The following is a 21,439-nucleotide window of genomic DNA, read 5'->3' on the forward strand; positions in this document are numbered from 1 at the left end:
AGAGTAGGCAATGTATATATGAGGCGCTCAGCGCCAAAACGGCCTAACCCACATGCCCCAAAAATTTTAGCAGACTATACAGATCTAACAAGAACATTTTGCAATAACTACTACAAAATCCATATTGGTTTGAATAACCTTCTAAAATAATGCAATATGGAATTTTTTTGAATTTATTTCAAAAGGTTTCAGTTAAATCTTTACAGTCAGTTTGATTATTTTGGGCATGTGGGTTAGGCCGTTTTGGCGCTGAGTGCCTCATATGTTAGTTGTTTATTGGAGGCATTTGACACAATGTAGGTGGGGGTCGTTGGAATTGACTCAAGCTTGAAGAAGGAGGAGAACATTTAATGGAAAATATAGATTAATTAATTTATTATATGACAGCATTGTGCGAATGCTGGGAGGAGCATAATTTGTGGAAATAGTGTAGGAATATTTAGGATAAAAGGTCTTGTGTATAGATTCTCTCCGGCAAATGAAAGAATTGTCATAATCTATGTTAGGTTAGGTTGGGTTAGGTTGAAAAGAGGGCCGAGTAATTGTGCGCTCTTAACTAGGTTTGCTTGAAGAAGGGGACTCTACCGTATTTTATTTAAGGAACTCTGTGCACTTAACGCTCTAGACTAGGTTTGCTTGAAGATGGGGACTCTACCTATTTTATTTAAGGAACTCTGTGCCCTTAAATAAATCCCGTAATTGTTGCAGGTCGTTTACGATTATGATGGTATTGTGTCGTTCCCGAAAAACAGGGGTCTGATGTTTGGGAAGGTGGGGCATTGGCAGAGAAAATGCTCCAGTGTTTCGTCATATTCTCCGCTTGCCCTGTATATGCTGTTGTTAGCCCAGTTAATCTTGTCCAGATGATCGTGTAAACCCAGGTGACCTGTAAGAACACATGTAAGTCTACTCAACTCTGGAGTTGATTTAGCCATGACCGTCTGTCTGGCTGGAGCGCACGATAACTCTCGAACGGATCAACCGATTCGGTCCAAAATTTGGCTTTCGTAACATTTTGTTCAAACTTAGTTTAAGTTCGAAGATGGGTTATATCGGTCAACTTCTTCCGGTACCTCCCCCACAAAAGTCCGGAAATGTACGGAAAACTTGTGCACACGATAATTCTTGAAGTAACCAATTTGGTCCATACTTTGCACATCGTGAAATTTCTACCAGACTTAGATGAGGTTCCAATATGGACTCAATCGGTCCACTCCTTCGGATACCTCCCATACAAAATTTCGGATAAGTTCATTTTAGGACCTTTTCACGAATCGCTTTGATTTTTGTTGTAGCAAATTGTATTCCCTGCCCCCCATATAACGGTATAAGTTTTTTCAGAAGCAAGTCCATACTTCCTGAGAAAATAACTCTCGAACGGATCTGCCGATTCGGTCCACAATTTGGTCTTCGTAATATTTTGTGCTAACTTAGTTTAAGTTCGAAAATAAGTCATATCGGTCCACTCCTTCAGGTACCTCCCCCACAAAATTTAAAAAATGTTCGAAAAAACTGTGCGCACGATAACTCTTGATGGGAGTGACCGATTTGGTCCATACTTTACACATCCTAAAATATTTTACAGATCTATATCAGGTTCGAATATGGACTATATTTGTCCACTCCTTCGGGTACCCCCCACACAAAATTTTGGATAAATTCGCTTTACGACCTGCTCTCGAATCACTTTGATTTTTGTTGAAGCAACTTGCATTCGCTGCCTCAATTACGGCAGTAAAAGTTTTTTCAGGAGCAAGACCATACTTCTTGCGAAACCAGCCCGGAAGTTGTAAAAAACCCTATGGCACCATATGTAGTGGCTGGAGGGCTTGAACCGAATACTGCGTTCGTCCACACTTTGCATATTGTAATATTTCTTCGAATGTTAGATGAAATTCGAAGGTGGTGCTTACAGGTCCACTCCTTCCGGTACCTCCCCCACAAAGTTCGAAAATATTCGCTAAAGTGGTACGCGCGATTTCTCATAGACGTAGCAACCGGTTTGGTCCAAACATTGGATATCTAAATATTGTCGAAACTTAGTTTATGTTCAAATGTGGGCCATAACTGTCCAATTCTTGTGGTACCAACATTTTTGTGTGGTTCGAGGATCCTTTGGACATTTTTACCGAAGGTTTTCCTAGTGGCCCTGTTTACAGTGATATTATGTTTTTCGCCGGCTAGTGTGATAAAATAGCCCTATCTATCGATATCCCTGCAAATGTTTCAGCTTTAATCCTATTCATACTTTTATCGGTGCATACGCCCAAAATTTTGAAAACCCCCCTAAATACATACGTTTTTTTCGGGAAAAAAGTATTTCAATCCACATAGGCTGAGGGTATATCTCTGTCGGCAAAGCCAACTGATACTTTTTTACTTTTTGTCTAAGTTTTTAACTCTAGACGAGACACGTTCAGTGGCTTTGCGTTCTCTCTCTCCCTGTACCCATATTATACGCACCGAGCCATGCACAGTGGATCCACTTATATGGAGATAGTGGCCAAAAATATTTAGAGTGTAAAAATTAAGCCAATGCGCCGGTTACAAGTTTGTGCTGCTGCGAAGAGTGTTTTAAGAAACCACGAGCGTAACATTCTCCCCCCTTTCTCTCTGGCGGGGGTATACGGTAAGAATTGTTTTATGCTGTTAATACAAAATGACATGAACAAAGGTCCCGGTTATCTTATGATGCAAAAATATGCTTGGGGAAACAAAACAATCTCCAAAACAACATAAAATCCAACCAAATTAGCGGATTAAAAAAAAACAATATTTTTGTCTGAAAATTGGTAAAATTTTTAATATAAATCTTATAGCGTTCTTCCTGGGAGGCACGTACCGCAAACGTAAGGCAAATTAGGAAGAAGATTTCTTCATCTTGCCACTGATGCCAATTATGTTACAGTACGTATTCAGATAACAGGTAATATATTCATAGAAACCCTATTCTAGGGCAGCTTTAGTCAGTGACCCACCACTTGTAGTCTGGCACTAGATGGCAGCTGATTTTAATACTGCATAATCTTAAACCCATGACCTACTTTGGAAAATTGTTCCCGAGGTGGGCACTGGTGGGCATCATGAGTAAAACCTTAGTTCAAATTTAAGTGACATTACAAAATGCACTAAGAAAATGTGCAGCTAACTAGAATTCCACAACACGCTAAAACACTATTTTTTAAATGAGAATTAAGCTATTACCACCTTTCAAAATCCACTATAATATTTGGCTATACGTATTAGTTTCGCGATATTTTGAATATATTTACTTGCACTTAAAATATAGGTTAAACTCACAACAAAAAATATTAGACAAATGTTCCGAATTGTGAAGCTATTCATAAGAAGATCGCGTTCGAATGAAACAAAACCTAATATATTTTTAAAAAGGTCCGTGTCATAGTTGTCAGTGTTTTTTTATTTTTGGCCAATGGGTGGATCCACTTTGCCATGTTGAGAATAGCTGTTGATCGAATTTATACAATCCAAGACTGTTTGTGATTTTACTGTCTTGGACGTTATTGCTTTGATTGCAGTTTTACTGTCCGTTAGCATTACGCCAGTTCAGACACTCTGTATCGCTCGGATGTCCGCTTGGTGGTCCGTATTGTAATCCGGCAAACGAAGAGATATTTCGGTCTCTGGTTTTTCAATGAAAAGACCCAGTCCCGTTCTTCCACCTAGCATGGAGCCCTCTGTATAACAACAGTTTCCAGTCGGCATTTGTGCTGGAGTTCCACCGATCCACGAGTCTCTGTCTGGAATTAATGGCTCGCATGAGGCCACTACATTTGTTTTAGGTATACGGTCCGATACAATGCATCCATTGACTCTCCCGTTGTTACCCGTAAAATGTTTTGATGGTATGTTACGTGGTCCTTTCTGATCCACTCGTCCATCGCTTTAAGTCGTATAGCTGCGACGGCCGCTTCTTTCCTTATCTGGATTTCAATCTATAAATAAAAATCAAATGTCATTCGTTGGTAACGGCATCAGTTGAGAAAGGCTGTACCGATTTCGATAATTTTTTCTGTAGAATGTGCGCCATTACCCGACTTGGGTTTTTAAGCAAAGAAAATTTGACCATGCCCAATTTTAGGCCCACATTTTAAATTTTCAATTTTTATCATTTCTACAAAAACTACTAAAATTGCCAGGGAATATGCAGGGATGGCACCGGTTAAAATAGGCTACAAATTTAGTTGAATTTCGGAAGGGGCGGGGTATTTCCCCTATACTCCATTTCTTTAAATTGCATATTGGTTGAGAACGGCTGGCTTCGATAATTCTTTCTGTGAAATGTTCGCCATAACCCGACTTAGGTTTTTATGCAAAAAATTGACCACAGCCACTTTTACGCCCACTTTTTTAATTTTTAAATTTTAATCTTTACTAAAAAATCTACTAAACCGATTTTTCTGAAATTGTGAGGGAATGTACCCACTTTTTTAGGACACAATGACTTGACCACACCCACTTTTTAAAATATGTTACATCTACAAAACTACTGAACCGATTCTCCGGAAAATTTTCAGGGAATGTACATATTTTCTTGAACTTTGAAGGGGGCATATTTAAAAAAAACGTCTTATCTTTATGAATAAAAATCAAATGCTGTCATAACCCAACTTAGTTTTTTTATGGAAAGAAAAGTTTAGCACGCCCACTTTTTCCAATTTTCAATTTAAATCTTTTCTGCAAAAACTACTGAAATTGAAATTGTACAGAAATGGCCCTCGAAAAATTTACAGCAAAAGCTCAATATTTGCCGTTGTTGTGTATATTTTATAAATTTCGGAAGAGGTGGGGTGTCTTCCCCATGCTTTTTTTAAACGCTATATGTATAAGCCAAACTTATGATTATATCGGTTTCAGCATACATTTTGATAGGCAATGAAGTTGTGTGCACCCTATGTACATATTTGGAGCCAAAATACCTGACCACGCCCACTTTTTTAATATGTTATATCTTGAAACCGGTGGCCCACTCTTTTCAAAACAATATTTTTCCAAAACTACTAAACCTAATTTTCAGAAAATGTTCAGGAATGTCCCGTGGCCCAAAATGTTATATATTTGTATACGAATTTCGGGGCCTATTGTTTTATATTCGCAAAATTTTCTAAACTTATGAGTGCATCGGGTTGCAAACTAATTTTCGAGACAACGGTGTTTGCGCCCCCGATCAAGAAAACTGTATGTATATTCACAAATTTTCTTAAATGGTGAGGTTCAGCGGTCCATCAGTCATGAACAACTAAAATATATAAGTCTCAATAAGCGGGAGAATTCGACTTGACCATTTTTTAACTTTTATAATTAGATAGTTTTAGGATAAAGAGAGGGGCATGGACGATAATAAATCCTAAACAGCATAAATTGGCGAAAAAATCCGACAAAGTCCGTAAGAGAAATGAAAGGTTACAGACCAAATCTGTTGATAAATTAAAAATCCTCCTTGGTTTGACCATGGACCGAAGAAGTGAGGTAAAAAATACCTGTTTCTGAATTGTCAAGCATAAAGTCGATAAAAAGTTGTCATTAAAACTCATTACGACGGGCCAGCAACGCGGACCGGGGTCTGCTAGTATAGAATAGTTTCTAATGCCCTCGTAGGTGCTGTCCTCATTGCGCCACTCACACATTCGCTGGACTTTCGGTAGTATTTTAGTATTACACTTTTTATCTATAACTACTGAAGCGTATGTTAAAATAGGTCTATCTAAGCTTTTGTATAGCCAGTGTTTCATTTTAGGATCAAGACCTCACTTGGAGCCTATAGCCCTTCTGCAGGTTGACCAATATATATAAGCTTTGTTAGCTCTCTCTTGACCATTTAAGTTTCCTATCCAGGATTACTCCCAGATATTTAGCTTTAATGGAAATACTGATAGTCTTGTTTAGGAATACTGGTCCTTCCCCAGGGCATATTTCCGTTTTTCCGGGCTTACGTTAAAACCTCTTGGTCTAGCTCTTCTGCATAGCAAATTTGGATTCTTACCCCTCAGAAGTATTATAACGTCGTCTGCATAGCAGACTGGGCCAAATCCCTCATCGGTTAAAGTCCTTAATAGGCTATTTATGGTAGTGACCCATAGGAGTGGAGATAAGATCCCCCCTGCGCCGTACCCTGACCAACTTTGTCCCTTATTTTTACGTCAAGTAGCCCACTGATATAAATTTAACGTATACATGTTGTTTGTATTTAAGCATATCGTTTGGAATTTTGCTCTTAATCGTAATATCGACTATACATTCCATGGTTTTAAGCAGGAAGGATGTTAGGCTTATCGGACGAAAAGACTTAGAAATTGCGTAACTTGCATTCTCACCTCCTGCCAGGCTTTAGGAGTGTTAGTTCCTATCGTATATACCGATGATGCGAGAAGGAGTGCTCTTTCGAGAACGTCCAATTCTGCACCTCGCTTATACGATTTTCAGAAAATATTGTTATATCTAATACCTCTTCCCTAATCTTCTTAACAAAGGTGGCTTCAATTACTATGTTAAGGGTTATTAGGCCGTTAGTATTCGAGAAATCTAAAAGGGTGTGGTGGTGTGAGTTAGCATCGCTACCTACTTCGTTACCTGTTTGTTTTGCTTACCTCACCAACAGCTGCAGCTCCAACGTAGGTTGTAGTGTCGTCGAGTCGAACGGTAAGTATACTGACGCAAGGTAAATATTGCCAATCCCCAGCTTCAGCACAGTTGCGTCAGATGTTGACAACTCAGGAGAGAAAAGAAAATATAAGTTTTTGTCACATATTATAAAGGTTCTCAGTCGAGACCCCTTATTTGCATAAAACAATTGGTAGTTTATATGATTTTGTCTACAGACCTCGTTCTGAATCGTCCTGGATCAAGCCAATCTGAATTTTACCTGTATTAATTTGCGCCATCAGGGCCATAGTTGCCGTCTCGCATCGATGGGGGTTTATCTGGATGACCCAAATCATTGGTAAACGGCCTTCTTAAGAGTCGGTGTTTACAGCATCGAGTCCCTTTTCATTTTTGCTAGTAGGTAAAAACCCCTTCGTTGTTTGGTTTGGCTGCCTCGTTTACGCCGATTACCGCCCTTCCTGCTCTGAAGCGGACAGCGTTGGAGATGTAGAAAGCCCTGCCCTTAGTCTATGTCAGTTATTTAACATCAGTCACATTTGTAACCATGCTTCAACCCAAATATAGATCCTACGAGCAAAAAGAGAGGGGGAGAGAATGCAATAGGGATGAAGAATATATTTTCTCTGAAGATAAAAGTTGTAATAGGAGCCCAAATATAATGTAGTATGCCAAGAAAGGCCCCTAAGGTCCCGTCCATTAAAAAGAAGATCATGGAGTTGGGTTGGGCTTTACCCCTGAAAATTCAACCACAGCAATTCTTAATTCTTCCTGCTGAAAAGAACAGACTGAATAAAACCTAATATTCCAACAAGATAACATCACCTGAACAGACAATTTGAATAGCTACTTTTATCCACCCACGATTTTAGATTTAATAAGGCATATTCGATTCTAAAGACATTAATCGATGGAAGAATTTCCCACTATCATTGCCTTATCATCATCCTTACAATCCCGAAACGACCGAACCGGATTACCGGGGAAAATCATTTTGGTATGTCCCGGAATGTCTGCAACAGAATTCTTCTGCTAAGTCTCGTCAACCATATGTCGGTTTCGGAAGATGCAACAGATGCCATGAATGGGCATATTTCAGAAAATGTTTATGCGTAAGCTTCCTGTGGGTGTATTGCGGCGATAAGGAATATGTTGCATCGGGATGCGCCAACTTGATGCCCAGTGAGTGTACGTCGTGGGCATCAGATTATGACACTTCAAGCAATCTCCACAACTGCTGTACCAGTCGGAGTCACCAAAACCTAGAATTGTTGTTTCAATTTCTGACAAGGCGACATTCAGGTAGTTTATCTACAACGGTCTTCTTAGGAAGGTCAATGAGATTGTGGATTTTATGACTCTTGGGTGGATAATGGTTGCTGCGGTGGTTGACTTGCAATTCTCTTGCGGCAGTCTGTCTAGTACAGGTCTATCTCATTTGAATGATCTAAAATTCTAGTGTAGGGGGTAACGGTCCATTCTAGTTCCACCGAGATGGAACTGCTGAATGTGTATATCCCGCCGATGTGTATATCCCGCCGATAGCTTTGTGCCGCATTTTTAGCCAGATATCAGGCCACTCTTGGAAGGCGATAGCAGGCTGGTTTTAGGAGATTTAATGAGCGTCTTAAGCTATGATATCTAAGCCTAGGCAATGACCAGAAATGCATAGCACTGGCTGAGCAAATAAATGGCACCATAATTTGTAACATGATTGAGGACGCTTACACCGGCATTATAGGAAACAAACCAATTTTGATTTTAGGTATCTGATTTTAGGTATTTGGAGGATTATAGCTGGATTTTTGACGAAAGAACTGTTGTTTGACATTTGAAGTTTCCAGTGGCCAAAAAACTTCTCCATCTAATATTGTGGGTATTGGTACTTTCGTAACAGAAAATAAACTAATTTTCAATTTTAATTCAGAATATTTTATAGTGGAGGGTACAAAAAATTTCGGCCCAGCCTATACTATTTATACCCTACACCACAATGTAGAAAGGGTATTAAAAGTTTGTTTTTCGAAAAATGCATGTAACAGCGCGAAATATTCGTCGAAGATCCCCCATGTTGTATACCAAAATTCCTATCTCGAGGAGATAAAGCGATTTTGAGATGTGAGTCCGTCCGTCCGTCCATTAAAAATTGTAATCACGCTACAGGCCGGAATTATGGACCAAACTTCACGAAATTTTATATGGCGGTCGGGTTCAGACCAGAATAGACCCTTATAGTTTTTGGCGATGATCGTGAAATATGAAATGAACCAAAAACGAACTTTTTATCCAAATTTGTAGCGGTTCTGTAGTTCGCAAGGTGGTCTGATCGGCGCGAAATCATATGTAAGGTGTGGGCTTATGACAAAGAAGTAGCTTGTAAATTACCGTGATGATCAGATAATATTTAGCAGGTGATATGAACCAGAACTTTTGTGTGGAAATTGGTAAAGTTTTTAGTGAAATGGCTATATCTTTATTCCTGGAAACTATGTTAAACCCATGTAAGTTATATTTAGAAGAGGAACGCGTGGCCTTTCCATTGATGCTTATTATGTTGATATAACGTGGCAAGATGATCACGTACATAATACCAACCACAGAAACACCCCAGTACCCAACAACATCACAACTAGCCAACCAACTACAAGGCCCCACTACCCAACAGCCTCACAACCAGTCATCTAATACACACTGTTGGGTGAACATTCATTACTTTGTGAGGTGTGTGTTATAGTGCAATTGGAGGTGATCGACAGGATAACGACTGCGGTGTAATTATCAATCGCTTTGTGCAACTGTACACACAAATATTTCAGTTTGTTGGGGAAAGGTCAGGCTTTCTACTGCAGGGAGCCAGCAATACAAGCTTGAGTACAGTTGTGTGTTCGTAGTCCGCCAACCGACACGGGAGTGTAAGGAAATTGGGAATTACATTTGACAGCTACCCTTCTTGTGCGGTGGCTAATACATTCACTCCACCTTCGGGTTTGGTCCACCTTCGGGTGTTGTTCCACTCCACCTACAGGTGTTGTTCCACTCCACCTACAGGTGTTGTTCCACTCCACCTTCGGGTGTTGTTCCACTCCACCTGCAGGTGTTGTTCCACTCCACCTACAGGTGTTGTTACACTACCCATTCGGATGTTGTTCCACTCCACCTTCGGGTGTTGTTCCACTAGTCAATACTCGTATTATACCCTACAGGTTAACCTAACAACCGAGCCGCGAGATGAATCACCGAGTTTCCGAATCTCTACAACACGAGAGCCGAGTGTCCGAACCCCGAATCACCGGGTGGCCGACCACATAGGAACCTCAAGAGGCCGAACATCTACAACACGAATCACTGAGTAGTCGAACCCCGAATCACCGAGTGGCCGAAAACATACGAACCACAAGTGGCCGAACATCTACAACACGAATCACCGAGTCGCCGAATCCCGAAAGCAAAATCACCGCGCGGCCGAACGCCGAACGCATACGAACCCTGTGTCGCCGAACATCTACAACACGAATCACCGAGTGGCCGAACACCTACGAGACGAAGCGCCAAACTACCCCGCTACGAGTTCCGAATCGCCGATGGCCCGAACATCCATGGCAAGAGCATTGGGTATCCATTTAACCGAACAACACACATAGCATACCCGATCATACTAAACGGCGAATCATCGAGTTCCCGATTATCTTTAAATCGCTTACTACCGAACCACGAAACCACGATTATCGCCAAACCATGATAGAAAGGTATTAAAATCATGATAGAGGAATTTCTAGCTTTAATACCCCACACTAGAGTTGGGCAATCTAGTTCCCGGAGCGAATCTATCTTTCTAGTTTCTTTTTCTAAAAGGAACTAGTTCCTTAATATAGTTCCATAGTTCCAAATAGTTCCGAGACCGACATAGTTCAAGAATTTTTCTATTTCATCGCTCTTTTCGTTTCAAATAGTTCCGAGATCGAAATAGTTCACCGAATCTTTCTCTTTCGTCGTTCTTTTTGTTTTCTTCGTTCCAAATAGTTCCGAGATCGAAATGTTTACATGGTTTGGTGGATGAATTGACATAAAAAAACAGCAACGAATAAACAGCAACGACGATTGATGGAACGAGAAGAACGAAAGGAATTATATGAACTAAAGGAACTATATAAACGCAAGAGCTGGACATAGTTCCAATAGTTCCTTGTCGGGAATAGTTCAAATGAACTAGTTCGTTCCGGAACTACACAACTCTACCCCACACCACTATAAGTTGGTTTCGGCCAAAAAGTTTGTAATGCATCGAACTAATATTTATACCAAAATGAATGTCTCGACGAGCTTAGTCGATATGTGTGTCCGTCTGTCTGTCCGACTGTTTTCAGTATATTATTTAGAAGCCGCCTTCGCGTTAGCATAAAATCAATGGAACAATATTCAATCAAATTTTTCAAACTCAGAACTTTACCTCAAATTTTATTGTTTGGTATCATTTTTGTCATTTGGTATTTTTTGTACAAATAGCGTATTTCCAAGTTATATAATCCCAGCTTTGTTCCTACACCTAGCACCAAATTTAGCAACATTTAACACTTTTCGTACCTCTATAGTGGTATTTCAAATACCAACTCCATAACTCGGCCCACAGTGATCTCCATACATAATTTTAGATTTCATACGTATTTCCAAAAACTTCTCATGTACCTAAACACAAACACTGACCCTAATACAAAGATTCGGAATTCCAGCCCTAACCGTTTACACAATACCAAAATGACACCAAACTTTTCGTACACATAGGTAAACGTTTCAAAAAGTAACTCCTTATATTTAAACTATATCCCTATATCCGTTAATCCAAATCTAAATCGTACTAAATTTACTACCATATCGTAGTTTTCGAACACTTATACTTCGAATTTCCGAAAATACTTTATTGCATCTTGCTTACTCTTCATCAGTGACCCTCATTCCAAATTTCAGGATTCCAGCTCTATCCGTTCACCCAAGACCAAATTGTACTAAATTTAGTACCATTTTGTACATTTCAAACACTTATAGTTCGAAATTCCTAAAACTTTTCACTGTTAGTCTTCGCCAGTGAACCTCATTCCAAATTTCAGGATTCCAGCTCTATCCGGTCAGTCAAATCTAAATTTTATTAAATTTAGTACCATTTAGCACTTTTCGTACACTTATAGTTCAAATTTCCAAAAACCTTTCTTTGTTACTCTCCATCAGTTGCCCTCATTCCAAATTTCAAGATTGCAGCTCTATCCGTTCACCCAAATCCAAAGTGTACTAAATTTAGTACCATTTAGTACTTTTAGTACCCTTATCGTTCGAATTTCCAAAAACCTTTCATAGGTACCCAAATCCCAATTGTACTAAATTTAGTACCATTTAGTACTTTTCGTACACTTATAGGTCGAATTTTCAAAAACCCTTTGCTACATCTTTCTAACTCCCCATGAGTGACCCCCATACCAAATTTCACAATTCTAGCTCTTCCCGTTTGACTAATACAAAGGGTTCCCTCTTTAGTACCTCTTAGTACTTTTAGTACGTTTCTAGTTCGAATTTCCAAAAACCCAGGCTTATCTCACCCCTACACACCAACAATAACCCGCACTCAAAACTTCAAGTTTCTAGCCTCAGCCGTTTCGCCTGGGCGTTGATGAATCAGTCAGTCAGTGAATCACTCACCTCACTGCTCTTTTATATTTATAGATTTAGCTACCATTCACCTAGAGCAAATGATAATGTAAGCACTGATTCTACGTTTTATCACACAGTGTACAATTTTTCCATGGCAGTGTCTCTCTACCTATACCCAACCTAAGTGCAATCTCAACTTCTTTAACTTTGAAATCCCGTAATTTGCCTACTATAATAACAGGAAAAAAAAACAAATTCTTACTCAACAAAAACTTTCTCAATTTCATGGAAAAGTATTTAATAACAAAAATGCTGACTAAGATATCAACGTAATGGCAGGCAACTCGGGAAAAATTCCACAAGACATGTGTAAATGTGGAGAAGTTTTTCAAAACGATTTTCATTCTATGTCTTTATGTTAATGTGGTTGTTTGCCTAGTTGCGAGATAACTACTTCCACACCATATGTTTGACTGGTTGCTGTTTTGCTGTGGCGGTGGAGGGAGGTTGTTTATGAAGTTCGCGTATTCATTTTTCTCGTTTATTATCAGCCCACAAAGGAATACTAAGTTCTGTTTTGTGCGTCTTCTTTCATTGTCTCACTTGTCACGTAACATCGGTTAAGAACTACTAAATCTGAACGCACACATGCACACACTGTTGGTGTAAATACAAACAAGAAACGCCATTGTCTCAATTTTCGCAGATTTTTTTCGAAAAAAATTACACTTCAATTTGTAAAAAAGCAACGCACATTTATGTGATTTTTGGGTAATTCATGGGCGTCTGCTGTAAACTTTGGGAATGTCTTATGTTTCTTCCTTATAAATTAGCTTTAGTAAAATTTTGTCTATGGCTTCTTAATCCTGGAACAACAGTTATACGTCCCGTAACCAAATTCAATCCTCCCAGGTAACAAGTTTTGTTACGCCATTGATGGTATCTGTATTGATGTGTATGCCCATCTACCACATTTTGTTACGCCATTGATGATCACGTTGTGTATCCTTTGTCATTGACTAAGTCTCTTCAAAGCACATAAAAGTGTGAATATTTGATTTCACAACTTCAACACTTTCCCTTTATGTTGTCAGCGTTACAATGGCGTTGTTAATACTCCAACATGTCACGCTTATTGCCATATTCATAGGAATTGCACAATGTTCATAGCTGGAAGCTCGCTCGCTCACTCGTTCGTTCGTTTGTTTATTTGAACGTATAGAGCAAACTAAAGCAATTAATCAAATCGTATTAAATGTTCTTCCTGTGGAAAGATTTATTACTCAATAGCTGTTAGATAGATGGTGGTGGTGATAGTTACACGAGTTACATCGAACTACAGTAACACCAGCAGCAGGCAAGCTAGTAACACCAGTGTCATTAGCTAACAAGATTTAGAGATTACATCCGGATTTTAATAAACCAATCAATCTCCATAATTAGTTCGTTTACAACTTATCCAGTTGAATGGTATACGACAGCTGACAACTTTGTTAGATGTTAAAATATTTCTAGATAAATATTTTATATACGTGATACGCATTATACTAGCAAAGGGCCCGCCACTTCGTGTGCGAAATGGTGTACTCTGTAAACGTTGTTTTAATTGATATGTAATTTCATTTAAGTACCATTTGCAACACTTTAGTTAGATTGTTCAAGAAATCGGACGTATCTCACCCCTACAAATCAACAGCGAGGTATCCCAGCAAAATAAATTGGAAGTAGTGCAATGTAGACTAGTTCTTTCACGGCATGTTTTTATGCAGTTCAAACGGAGTCGTGAAAAAGGCACTCCATTCCTCACATTTTAACCGCATTTGGATGCAATCCAAAGAATCACATCCATTCGTCACATTTTAACAACATCCGGAGGCAGTTCAACGGAGTCGTGAAAAAGGCACTCCAATTCCTCACAATTTAACAGCATCCGGATGCAGTGCAAACGGAGTCGTGAAAAAGGCACTCCGTTCACTACATTTTATTAGCAGTTGTTAGAGATCCCTACATGTACATAAATCAGTTTATACATCTCTACAGGCAGCGGAATAAAAGAGATAATCGCGTTAACATTTCCAAACATTTGTTAATACAAACGAAATAATATTTAATTTGTGAACATTTTTCCGGTAACTCACGAGAAGAAAATTTCCCAATGGGGTGCTGTTGGAGTACATGTCGAAACCTTAACTAGTGATGGGAAGACAATATCAAACACATTTAGCAGAAGAAGCAAAAGCACTTAAGCTTGGATTAAATAAAGAGCGAAGGAACACACATGTTTGTTATTGAATTCAATAGAGAATTTTCATAATTTTAATTTAATAAAGTTATTAATATTTTTGTTTTACACAAATAATAAATGCATTTTATTTTGTTATTCAAAACACGTGCTCTGGACTGCCTCCTATTCTACCCCAAAGGGTCAGTTAAAATGCAATGCCAAAGGGTCAGTTAAAATGCAGTGCCAAAGGGTCAGTTAAAATGCGGTGCAACGGAGTGCCTCTTTCCGGGGTCACTCCCTTGTAAAAATCATGAGTGAAAATGCATAATTTGATGCACTTCCAAATCACTTGTACATATCATTTAACTGCCTCTTTGGAGGCAAACTTTTCGCTGGGTATTTAAATGTTTGGCTTTCTGTCCTCTGGGTGTAAAAACATTCCTGCAAAAAATATCGCACAGATCTACGTCTCCATATGGACTTTCTAAGCGTTCAGAATAAAAACACAATTTTGTTAAAAAATAAAAACCGCCTTCGCGTTCACATAATACCAATAGTACTTACTTAGCTAGCCCATTACAGAACATTTGTTCCATAGCACAGTGGATCCACTTGTATGGAGAAAGTGGTCAAAAATATTTAGAGTGTAAAAATCAAGCCAATGCGCCGGTTACAGCTTTGTGCTGCTGCGAAGAGTGTTTTAAGGGACCACGAGCGTAACATTCTCCCCCTTTTCCCCTTTGGAGGGGGTATACGGTAAGAATTGTTTTATGCTGTTAAGACAAAATGACATGCACAAAGGTCCCGATTATCTTATGATGCAAAAATAGGCTTGGGGAAACAAAACAATCTCCAAAACAACATAAAATCCAACTAATTAAATTATTAAAAAAAATAATTTAAAAAATTTAAGTTTCAGTGTTTTATTTAGAAATGCACTTAAAACTAAAAAATAATTAATAATTAATAAAACAATAAATATATTCTTTCTCATGATAGAATCTCTCAAATAAAACGCTTGCATTTAAATTATGAATGGTGGCAAAAATAAACGGGAAGCGTTTTATTTGAGAGATTCTAATTTCTATTAGAGCAGAAAATGTAGATTAAAAAGCTTGAAATTTGGTGGTACCGTTATATGGAGGCTATATTAAACCTTAACCTACGTCCACAATTTTTAGTGGGGAGGTTCCTGGACTATTGAGAACTCCAAATGCCAAGTTACAGCAAATTCGGGCTGAAAATGAAGACAAAATCCTCAAAATACCAGAAGTCGGGTGGTACCGTTATATGGGGGCTATAGGAAACAATGGGCCCATATTGGTTTTGGTTTCATATTCATGTATTGTCATCTAAATCTGAAAAATGTGCAAAGTTTTAGTTCGATAGGTCAACTGCAACCGTGTTAAAAATCAGTTACCAGATTTGAAAAGGGGGTCAAGTTAGACACCGTAAAAACACTGTAAAAATTGACCAATATTAGTTTTGATTTCATATTCATGTATTGTCATCCAAATCTAAAAAGTGTGCAATTTTTAAGTTCGATTGGTCAACTGCAACTATGTGAAAAATGAGTTACCAGATTTGAAAAGCAAATTAGATAAAACACTGTAAAACAGTGTAAAAATGGACCAATATTGGTTTTGATTTCATATTCATGTATTGTCATCAGGGCTGCCAGATTTGACGATTTATCGTCATTTTGACGATTTTTTGGTCAAAAATTGACAAATGACGATTTGACGATTTTTACCCAAAAAATGACGATTTTTGGATATTTTGCAGTCATAAAAAATTTTGTAAAATATGAATTTGTAAATAATTAGTTGATTTTAAAAATTAATTGTTAAACAATAATCACAATAGTCGTTAATTTTGAACGTAGAAGCTTGAAATTTTGCCAGAACATGTATTTTAGCTTTATCCCAGCAAAATGTTTGCCTCCAAAGATGCAGTTAAATGATATGTACAAGTGATCTGGATGTGCATCAAATTATGCATTTTCACTGATGATTTTTATAAGAGCGTGACTACTGAAAGATGCACTCCAAAGCACTGCATTTTAACTAACCCTTTGGCACTGCATTTTAACTGACCCTTTGGCATTGCATTTTAACTAACCCTTTTGCACTGCATTTTAACTGACCCTCTGGCACTGCATTTTAACTGACCCTTTGGCATTGCATTTTAACTAACCCTTTGGGGTAGAATAGGAGGCAGTCCAAAGCACGTGTTTGGTACAGGCATTCTGCGGAAATTGTGCAAGCCATTACAAAATATGCCAGAACAAATAAAATGCATTTATTATTTGTGTAAAACAAAAATATTAAGAACTTTATTACATTAACACAAATTATGAAAATTCTCCATTGAATTCAATCGCAAACATGCGTGTTTCCTCCGCTTGCATTTGTTCCAAGCTGAACTGTTTGTGCTTCATTTGCTAAATGGATTGTCTTCCCATCACCAGTTAAGATTTCGACACGTACTCCAACAGCACTCCATTCGGAAATTTTCTTCTGGTGAGTTGCCGGAAAAATGTTCACAAATTAAATATTATTTAAATATTAAATATTATTTAGTTTGTATTAACAAATGTTTGGACATGTTAACATGCTTATCTCTTTTTGGAAAATGAAAGCCGCTGCCTGTAGAGATGTACAATCTGATTTATGTACATATAGGGATCTCTATCAACTGCTAATAAAATGTAGCGAACGGAGTGCCTTTTTCACGACTCCGTTTGGACTGCATCCGGATGCTGTTAAATTGTGAGGAATTGGAGTGCCTTTTTCACGACTCCGTTGAACTGCATCCGGATGTTGTTAAAATGTGACAAGTGGATGTGATTCTTTGGATTGCATCCAAATGCGGTTAAAATGTGAGGACTGGAGTGCCTTTTTCACGACTCCAGTTGAACTGCATCAAAACATGCCGTGACAGAACTAGTCCACATTGCACTACTTCCAATTTATTTTGCTGGGATGTACCAGATTTCATCAATGGTGACGATATGTTTGGGTGCATATGCACAGGAATTTTTAACTAGAACCAAACTGAATTCAATGGAAACAAGCAAAATATATAATTGCACTGCTCCAGAACCTGCAACAATCTCCTATTCTTTGGTAAATTTTTAAAGGAACAAAAAGAGTAAATTTCAACAATAGTAAATTCTGTTCTGGGCAATTAACTGCGTTATATTAAGCTTTGTGCAGAAATTTTAAAAGTTTAATAAATTTGATTTTGAAAATAGTTTTATTGATTTTTCGACATCCTTAACGAACTTTCACATTTTGTCAACAAAAAGGAAAAGCAAAATATGGATTAAGAATTTCGTGAACTAAAGCTTTTGGATTTTGAGGAAATGTTTGAAAATAATGAAACGGATTTATTTCGCATTTTAATATATGATTTGAAACGTGTTGATGGTTCATATGTGTTTCCTATAATAACAAAATTTTAAAAGAAAATAAATAAGAAAATAAGGTATAAAATAAAATAATAAGAAAATAAGGTATTACCACATTGTGGCCCTATGCTCCTCATAGGAGTTTAAAGGAATAAATATATATATATTAGGGCTATAACCAAAAAAATACCACCACTTAGCCGTGTAGAGCATGGAAAACTATTATGAAATACGGTGCCAATTTTTCTCTACCGCGAAAAAAGTTTCCGCACCAAATGCATTGAAGTTCTGTAATGCATTTTTTAATTTTATCTGTCATAACAACATATTTGCTTTTCATTAATTTTTTTATTTTTTTTGTAATCTAATTTAAAATCGTAATCAAAGCGTTCTGGACCAATATGTTCTCAAATCGCGCCATTTCGGACCATATTAGGATTTTTTGACAGTATTGCAATTTTTTGTGTTTCTTTATAAATTCGTGAATTTTATGTTTATATTTTTTTAACCTATCGGACAAGATAATATGGGATCATTTGCAACGAATTCGCGAAAGTTACAGGCTGTTTTTGTTGACTTTGCTTGTGAGAATCGTATTTGTTTTCTACAAAAATACAACACCAGTACGATGTGGGGAATTTTGTCCTAATAATGAAAACGCGTTTCTAAGATCGATTCGGTGAAAAATGTCTCCGCACCAACTTTGATTACTAAAACCCTTTTGATGCTTTTTGTACTTATAATTTAAAATTTGCTTTGTTTGAATAAATATTTATAGAAAAAAATACAATTCTCACAGGCAAAGTCAACAAAAACAGCCTGTAACTTTCGCGAATTAGTTGCAAATGACTCCATATTCTATTGTCCGATAGGTTAAACAAATATAAACATAAAATTCACGAGTTTATAAAGAAAAACCAAAAATTTCAATAGTGTCAAAAAATCCTAATATGGTCGGAAATGGCGCGATTTTAGAACAAATTGGTCCAGAACGCTTTGATAACGATTTTAAATTAGATTACAAAAAAATAAACATTTTAATGAAAGGCAAATATGTTGTTATGACAGATAAAATTAAAAAATGCATTACAGAACTTCAATGCATTTGGTGCGGAAACTTTTTTCGCGGTAGAGAAAAATTGGCACCGTATTTCATAATAGTTTTTCATGCTCTACACTGCTATGTGGTGGTATTTTTGATATTTGCAAAAAGTTATATCCCTAATATATATATTACCACATTTGCCAGCAAATGTTAAACGTGTTTTCAGCCAAGTAAATCTTCACAAAACGAAATATGTATCGAAATACTTTTCATAAGGATTCAATGTAGAGTATACTTAACAAAATAAATTGTTTAATACATTGATTAAACACGACTTGTTAAGAATGTTAACTCAAATATTTATTTACAAAATCGTTTAATTAATCATTTAATTTAGTACTGATTTGAAGTAAAAATATGTTTTTTTAACTCGAATAGCCATTTAATGTTTATTTTAATTAAAAATATATTTAAATATAATTAAATATTACCATTTTAATTTTTGACGATTTTTTTGACGATTTTGTAAAATAGATTTGACGATTTTAATTTTAAAAATCGTCATTTTGACGATTTTCCATAAAAATAATCTGGCAGCCCTGATTGTCATTCACATCTGAAAAGTGTGCAACGTTTTAGTTCGATTGGTAAACTGCATGATGAGGCGACTCCTAGCCTCATCACTACAATGCAGCCCAAGAAAACCTAAGGAAAAACCCAAGAACGAAAACACGCGGGTGATGTATATTCTTCGATGGTTCGAAAGAAACTCAAATTTTATTTACTATTCTACAAAATATTTACAACTCTTAAAACTAACACACACAGACAATACATTTAGTAATGTACGCTGTGTACATAAATACATCATGCACACCACGCACACACTGCGTTGCGGGTGATAAGAAACATACACTATTTTATTACCGACCCTTTCTATTTATGGCCGACATCTGTTATGTGTAAAGATAGCACATTGGTGCGTTGACTAAAATCTACCTGACACCATTAAAAACAATTCTATAAAATTGTCCATACTCCCCGCCGTGAAAAGATCCTAATCTTTTAACAATTGTATGTATTAGTATCTTATCTTTTACAAACTAAATTTTTTAGTAATATTGCAATTACATTTAATTTTGTAACTGCTGAAGGCATTACTTATATTCTAAAACTAATTATATGAATGCAACAATTATTATAACTTAATTCTAGGTGATGGCACCCAACACCTTCAGCAACCAGCTCGGACGGGGACTTCTTTTCCATTGCTTAATTACGTGGTAAATCCATTTTCTTCGTAGAGGATAACCTGAAACATTGCTAGCGTCAGCTCTGGTTGTGCGATAACCGGTAACTTCTTCATTGGCATTGAACATCGATGCCTTTTTGCTAGCGCCACCTTGTATTTCTTGTGACTTCATAACCATGTGGATCGGAGGTTCATATGTTGCACTAACTCTCAATTTGTTGATATCACCCTCAATGGTGCCTGAGCGATGGAAATTGACGTCATTCTCTTTGTCATTGGCATTAGGTTTAAATTGGAAACCACCGATATGTACTTCTTTAGTACCTTTCTTCAGTACCATTTCTTCAAGATCACTTTGGGAAATTTCGATGTGATCTTTCTCCCTGCTGGGTTGACTCATATCTTCTTCGTTCCACAGTAATTTGTCGTACATAGCACTTTCTTCTTGTAGTTGTTGTTGTGCCATTCCATTTCGTAGACGTCGCAATTCATCTTCCAGATTAACTACCTCAGCAGCATGGCATGTCCGTTCCTGTTGGATCAATTCCTCCAAATCACGATTACGGGTATTCAATGCAGCATTTGTAGCTTCCAACTCATTAATGCGACTATTCAAGCCATGATTGGCTTCTGCTTGAAGACTATTAATCTCTTGTTGGTACATCATTTCAAGTTTGCGCATTTGTTCTTCGTGTTGTTCACGCAACTGTTGTAACACTGCACTGATTTCAGCTTGGTGGCGAGAATGTATTTCATCAATTTCTCGCAAATGACTTTGCTCCTTAAACGTGAGTTCTTCGCGTAGTCTCTGAATGCGGTTTTGCAAATCCGTACGGATCATGGATTCAGCGTTTAAATATTTACGAGCTTCGTCCAATTGTTGTCGTAGACACTCCGATTCTTTCTGCACTTCACAAAGATTTTCCACAGCCTTTTCCTTTTCAGCATAAGCAGCATTGTATTTGACGGTAACGTCAGTGACCTGTGACTCATACATGCGAGCCTTTTCTTCAGCAAGTCGGCAGTCCTTGATTTGTTGATCCAATTTGGACTTAAATTGCTCATTTTCTTCTCGTAATCGATTTGTTTCACTTTTTAATTTTCGCGAAACATCCACGCACGCCTTTTCATTCTCAGTTTTCGAGCTCCTAACAACTTCCTGTATAGGCCCTAAACTACCTGAGAACTGTGCCTCATAATTTATGTTCACCTTTTTTGGTGCTACTCTTGAAATGTTCCCACTTCTTA

General features: G+C 37.5%; 1 protein-coding gene across 1 annotated transcript; it reads right to left on the minus strand.

Moving 5' to 3' along the window:
* Positions 1-233: 233 nt before the first annotated feature.
* LOC141390826 (lamin-C-like) lies at positions 234-21,188 on the minus strand. Its single transcript, XM_073963789.1, has 2 exons — positions 20,220-21,188; positions 234-326 (listed from the first exon to the last, which is right to left on the minus strand). The coding sequence occupies exons 1-2, from the start codon at positions 21,186-21,188 to the stop codon at positions 234-236; spliced, it is 1,062 nt and encodes a 353-aa protein (XP_073819890.1).
* Between the last annotated feature and the right edge of the window lie 251 nt (positions 21,189-21,439).

Source organism: Musca autumnalis, unplaced genomic scaffold (genome assembly GCF_047663935.1).
Source record: "Musca autumnalis isolate F117 unplaced genomic scaffold, ASM4766393v1 scaffold_1, whole genome shotgun sequence".
NCBI classification, from domain to species: domain Eukaryota; kingdom Metazoa; phylum Arthropoda; class Insecta; order Diptera; family Muscidae; genus Musca; species Musca autumnalis.